Source organism: Tupaia chinensis, unplaced genomic scaffold (genome assembly GCF_000334495.1).
Source record: "Tupaia chinensis unplaced genomic scaffold, TupChi_1.0 Scaffold000563_1, whole genome shotgun sequence".
Lineage (NCBI taxonomy): Eukaryota > Metazoa > Chordata > Mammalia > Scandentia > Tupaiidae > Tupaia > Tupaia belangeri.
This window is the reverse complement of record NW_006160076.1, coordinates 3,303,924-3,310,836: the sequence shown is the minus strand read 5'-3', so window position 1 is coordinate 3,310,836 and position 6,913 is coordinate 3,303,924. Positions and strand designations below refer to the sequence as shown.

The window sequence follows — 6,913 nt, the reverse complement described above, 5'->3', positions numbered from 1 at the left end:
ATCTCCCAGAGTTTCCCCAGTGTTTTCCAGGAGCAGTTTTATAGTTTGAGTGAGGTCTTAGATTTAGATCTTTGATCCATCTTGACTTGATTTTTGTCAAAAGTGATTTTCTATGAAATATTTTCCTCTATCATTTCCTTTTAGAAAATTTTTTATTTCTGTAATCATATTTTGTATTTTTGAAAATTATTTTTCTCATTCTCAGGTTGCTCATCTTTATGCAGAATTCTATTTTTCTTGTGTGGGCCCAGCTAATTGTTTATCTAAATGAGAATTTAGATATATATTTTTTTAAGTTTCCTTTATTGTCTGTTTCTTTGTACTTACTAATTTTGTTTATCATTCATTGTTTCTCTTAGTTTCTTTCCTAATGGAGAGCATTCTCATTTATCTTGTGATCTTTGATTCTTTGGACAGCTTTAGTAATGAGGCACTACAAAGCTAATTGGAAGATGGATGTGGATGGGCCTTTGCATTTTATGGGCTTTACTGTAGGATAATTGGGCAGTAAAACTATTTTCTTGAAGGAATTCCAAATTTAAGTATCTTTCTTGAGCCCTTTCTGTTTTTCCAGAGATAGATTTTCCCATTATCTTATTGGTAGTGGGTAGACTGGGTTAGATGGTACAGTAGGTAACATTGCTGACTGTTGGAACTCTTTGAATGTTGGAAGAAGGCTAGAGGTGTTTACCAATCAGTACAGTAGTCCCCTTATTTACAGTTTTGCTTTCCATGGTTTCAGTTCTCGTGGTTAACCATAATTCAAAAATAATCAAGTACAGTGCAATAAGATACTAGGACCACATTCACATACGTTTTTTATACTGTATTATAGTTGTTCTATTTTAGTTTTTGTTATCATTATTAATCTCTTGCTGATCCTAATTTAAACTTCATCATAGGTATGGATATATATGAGAAAATAAATATGTACATAGGTATAGTACTATCCAAAGTTTTAGGCATCTACTAGGGATCTTAAAATGTATTTCCCCCACAGATAAGAGAAAACTATTTTGTGTAAACTTTTACTTAATTTCCATAATTTCCAATCCAGTACTTCATTTCAATCTCTATTATGCCTGATAGTCCAAAGTTCAGTTTCTGTAATTCATATTTTATTATCTAGTTTCTACTTAAAATAAGCCTCCAGGGACCAGCAGATTGCATAACAATTGTGTCACTGGACTCCCATGTAGTCAACTATGGTTTGAGTCCCAGACCCAGTGGCTCAGGTCTCATGGCAGGAACATGGGTGTGTATGCCCAAAATCCTAACAGGAGAGTGGAGGAGAAGGGATTGTGATACAGCCATTCTCCCTGGGGAGAATGTCTCTGGTTAGCACACACACTCTATAGCAAAAAAACAAACAAACAAACAAAAACAAAAACAAAAAAACCCACTTCTCTAAATAAATAAATAAATAAGCCTCCAGTCTAGTGGCATTGAGAATGCTAGCCACTTAACCTATGTAGTAGGGACCCAGAGCCTAACCTGCTTCTTATTCTGACCCTTTTCTTAAATAAATAAATAAATAAATAAATAAATAAATAAAGTTTTTTCCATAAGGTATGTGCGCTTGCTGGAGAGAGACAGAAACAGTGAGAGGGAAACAGAAGTCGCCCCACAGAAGGGATGGCCATTGCCGCAGTCCCCTCTCCTCCATTCTCCTGGGATTTTGGACACACACACATGCATTCCCAGCATGACTGTCAAGCTGCCAGTTTCAGGATTTGAACTGTGGTCAGCCATGTGGAAGTACAACACCATAACACTGCACCACCTGCTGGCTTCAGTATTTAGACTTTTAAACTTTCCATTAATTTTAGCACTATTCCCCTACCTTCTATGATACCTATTGCCTCTTATTTCTATGGAATTTTGGGGTGGTAGCAGGAAGACATATTAGCTTTCTTTTTATTTGTAGCTCTCTTTTTATTTGTCATTCCACTTTTACCTCCTCTTGCATCACTACCATTCCTTTATTCACTTTGATCTTTATGTATTGTGAGCGGAAATAAATATTTACTCGTCTCCTCAAAGGTGGCATTATTTCTTCTTGCTCTTGTTTCTAAGAAGACAATGGGGCAGAGTTTTTATTTGTTTTCTTGACACTAAAAAACTGTGTACTGCTTATTTTTTTTTTAATTCAGTAAGAAGATATATATTTCCTACACTTTTTTAAAAAGTCAAAACTGTATTTGCTTTTAAAAACTGATGCAAACATTTCTCTTTTGAGAGGTGGTTTGCTGATTGTCAGGGAAGGATCCAGTTGTGCCAGTTTTATTTATTATCTTACAGTTGGACACATCTATTTTGTGAATTGATTTTTGTATCTGGGCCATAGAGTCATCCTTAGCGGAAAGGACCAACGAGGACAATAAGGACTGTCATAAGATTATAGTTTATGTATGACAGTTTTAAAAACAGAGATAAAGGAAAAATGCATCTAAAATATTAGAACAGAAAAAAGCTATCATCATTTTTTATTTGTGATGTATCTACCATTAAACATACAACTCTTACCTAAGAGAGAGACTAAGGTGTATGTTAGGTTGTTAATTTAAAGCAAAAACAATTTTAAGGAATGTAGAATCAGTAATGATTATGAGGATACAAAGAGCCAACATTTTAGTGCTTACTAAATGTAGTTCTTAGAAACTACATGCATTCTTACCTACTTTATAGTATTGTATTATTTCTGTATTTCCAAATGTAGAAGTTGAGTTTAGAGAAGCTCGATAATTTTCTCACAGTTCACACAGCTAGTTAGCAGCATTTGAACCTGATGACATGAAGGATCTTAAGATTTCTCTAGTCCAGCTTTTCATTTTCCAGATTTGAAAGTGGAGTCTCATCGAAGTCAAGTGTCTTGCTTAGTTAGCTCTATAGCTAATTAGTTGTAGTGTTAACAATTACTTCAGTTCATTTTGTTGTTAATAACAGAAAATACCTAAAACTGGGTGATTTATAAAAATAGATGTTTATTGGGGCCAGGAGGTGACATAGTTGTTATAGTGCTGGATTCCCACTGCTTGAGTCCTAAACCCAGTGACTTGAAAATCACTTTGAGCATTGTGCATGCATTCCCAAAATCCTAGAAGGAGAATGAAGGAGAGGGATGGCAGCATAGCAAAAACACTTAAGAAAAAAAAAATGTATATATATATAGGTTTATTCACCTCACAGTTCAGAGGTCCAGAAGTGACATCTCACACTTTGTGTGAGACATTGTTAGTAAAGAGCATAGTTCTTGTTCTCATAGAATTAATAATCTTGATTATTATTTATTATAATAATTTGTATAATGTTTATATCGTGAAATCATGTCATATCTTACTTATAATAAAGATATGTTTCTCTTTGGTGGGCTGTTAGAGCTACCTTATAAAAGGGATCTTTGTAAATTCCCGATCACATCACGAAGTGAGAGCAGAACAGCTATTTCCATCTCTCTGTTCTGATTTCATTCACTCTCCCTCTAATCCCCCCAGAATTAATCATAGGGCCTGCTTTATTGATCTAAATCCTAATCTCTTCCCAAAGGCTTCACCTTTCAACATAATAGTCTGATTAAGTTTTCACTCTGTTACTCCCATAACAACCAAATTTGAACACATGATACTGAGGGTGGGGGCACTCTAGCCATTGCATTGCTAGAGGGATTGAAACTTTCTGTTGTCACGTCCATTGTTTTATTTTTGTTTTTGTTTGTTTGTTTGTTTTTTAGTTGAAAATGTAGTTTCGTTACACTGAGAAGGTATGCAGCTTATTAGTGACTTCCACTTGAGAACCCTTCCGAAATATATTTATTTTTGTATTTTCTATACTTTTGCACTTTAAGTGATTATTAGATTTATTTCTGATAAAGTACATGTAATGAGTAAATTGAAACTCATTTTAGTTACATTGTGTGTATTCAATGATCATTATGTTAAATATTTAACTGAAGCATTTATACTTCTCTCAGTTTTGGTGTGTCTTTTTGGGTTGTGTTTATTATTTAGACATAGACAGAAGGCTCCAAATATATGTTTTATTTTATTATTTTTTTAAACTTGAAGGGTAGCCCTGTAGCCTAGTAGTTAGGGGGCCAGATCCCACATAGCTGACTTGGAAAGCACACTGGGAGTATGTGCATGCATGTCCCTCATCTCGACAGAATGGAGAAGCGGAGACGGGATCGCAGCATGATTTGGCCCATCAGGGGTGCTTTCTCCCTTTCTCTGTCTCTCTGTCAGTTTCTAATGAGTACACATGCCCTTCGGCAAATGAAAAAAATTATGAAAAAACATTAAATTGCTACATATCTAATTAAATATAAGATTAATAAGAATCTTAAGTGGTATTGTTTTCATATATATGTGATCATAATTTTAAAACCATAGAATGTTTACATTTCTCTGGGATTTTTATAGCATTAATTTTTGCTTTAAACTGAGTTTCTATATTTTCCTAAGGAAACTTGGTTTCAGATAGAGAAAATTTAAATATTGGTTCTTTCTTCCTTCTAGGTTTCACCTTGCTTAAATGTCCTATCACGCTTATTGTTTAGCAGTGACCCAGATGTGCTAGCAGATGTGTGTTGGGCCCTTTCATATCTCTCCGATGGACCCAATGATAAAATTCAAGCAGTGATTGATTCTGGAGTCTGTCGAAGATTGGTGGAACTTTTAATGTAACTATAATTTACACTTTATAATTGTACGTTTGCATATCAAGGTTAGCAATTACAGTAATGGCCTTATGAACAACTCAAGAGTCACTGTCTTCAGGAAGAATAAAACTACCCACCCCACACTGTACAGAATAGCTATAATACTGACCTTTAAGCTTTTATTTTATATCCTATAGTTGGAGGATATTTTGTAAATGAATTTCTTTAGTTTTATCTGATGTCTTTATGACTAAGACTTAACTTATGGAAAGCCTATTATCTGCTAAAGCATTGTGTGAGACTTTGTTAGTAAAGAGCACAGTTCTTATTCTCGTAGAATTAATAATCTAGATTATTATTTATTACAATAATTTTTGTAACATTTAGATAGTGAAAATCATGTTGTATCTTACTTATAATTAAGATATGTTTCTCTTTGGTGGGCTGTTAGAGCTACCTTCTATAAAAATCACAGCTTTTCTATATAAAGAAGCTAAAATGTTTTAAGAAAAGTTAAAAATATATTATAGTTTATTTATACTTTATCTTCTTTAAAAATTTTTCCACCTTTCTTCTTTTGTCAAAAAGCCATTAGGTAGACCCCAAAGAGTCTGGTGGCACAAAGAAGAGAGAGATAAAGAATTAGAGCCCATACTGAGAGCAGGCCAGTCCAGTGAGAGAATCAGGTCTCAGACTAAGAACGATATCTACGAGAGTGAGTAGACAGCAGGCTGAATCAGTGCTTAGAGGAAGCACATCACGGGTAGCAGTCTAACTGGGTCAGAAGACTGGTTGTACATAGGGAGATGAGGATAATTGAAGCAGAGAGTAGAAAATGTAAATTCGGAAGAGGAGAAGATGCAAATAATCATGTGGTATTAGATTAGAACTTGAGATATCAATGTGAACTCGTAACTCTCATCATGAAGAGACATAGAAATGATTGTATACGTGTATGTTTTTTGTGTCTTCTTAAAGGGCATAGGAGCAGTGACAACCATATAGTAACAAGCAGAGTACTCTGGATGTTCAAATCTTCATTTCTAAACATGGTCCATTAAAAGGAACCTGGGTATTTAGAGAAATGACTGATTTCAGATAGATAGATAGATAGATAGATAGATAGATAGATAGATAGATAAGGTATTTAGTTGGAATAATTGTAGTAGAAAATCAAAATCAGGGATAAAACTAATTACAAATACTTAAGGCAATAAGCTTCAAGAAATACTAAAGCTACTGGTAGAAGATTAGGGAATGAGATTTTATACAATTTAAAGTATTTTCTCACGTAATTTTAATTATAAGGAGGAATCAGGATTAAAGTGGAAAAATATGACAGATACCATCTTGATTAATGGCCCAAGTTTACTACCACTGTGATGGGACAGAATAGACACCCTGTGCCACTCAACAGAATATAATGAAAAGACTAGCAGTTGTGCTATCCCAGCCAAAAAGATATAACCTGGGTCCTAATCCCTAGGAAACATTGGATAAACTTAAATAATTGGCTTATAATCTTCAAAACTGTTAAAATAATAAAAATCAAGGGAAAACGGAGGAGCTATTCTATTAGACTGAAAGAGACTGGAGAGACCCTAACAACTCAGCAGAATGGAGACATGACAACTCAATGCAATGTGTGATCTTAGATTCTTTGTTATAAAGACATTACATTAAGTGAAACTAGAACAGAATCTGTGAGTGAAGAGCATATGGGAATTTTGTGTATAATTTTTGCAACTTTCCAGTAAATTTCCTAGTGTGTAAGTTCCTATTTTTGTGATTTTCAGGCACAATGATTATAAAGTTGTATCACCTGCATTAAGAGCAGTTGGCAATATTGTGACTGGTGATGATATTCAGACACAGGTGAGTTCAGACTTGAACATGAAGTTTATTTTATTTTATACAATTTGATTACATGTGAATCAAAATTTTCCACATTGTCACAATTATATAGATATCTATAATATTACAGTAAGCATAATCTTGATTACAAATGATCACTCTCGGGAACCAGCAGTTAGCGTAATGGCTATGTCGCTGGACTCCCACGTAGTCGACCGCGGTTCGCGTCCCGGACCCGGTGGCTTAAAACTCACGCCGGGCGCGTGTGCGTGCATGCCCATGATCCCGAGAGGAGAATGGAGGAGAAGGGATTGCGGCGTGACCATCCCCCCTGGGGGGTGATTTCTCGCTTTCTGTCTCTATGTCTCTCTCTGTCTGTCTGGCGAGCGCACGCGCCCTATA

General features: G+C 35.0%; 1 protein-coding gene across 1 annotated transcript in view; it reads left to right on the top strand.

Annotated features, from left to right (window-relative positions):
- Nucleotides 1-6,913, top strand: part of KPNA5 (karyopherin subunit alpha 5) — a 58,240-nt gene that overhangs the window by 36,859 nt on the left and 14,468 nt on the right. Inside the window, exons 10-11 of the mRNA XM_027775441.1 lie at nt 4,515-4,678; nt 6,454-6,532. Coding sequence (XP_027631242.1) covers nt 4,515-4,678; nt 6,454-6,532 — 243 coding nt within the window. The remainder of the gene's footprint in view (nt 1-4,514; nt 4,679-6,453; nt 6,533-6,913) is intronic.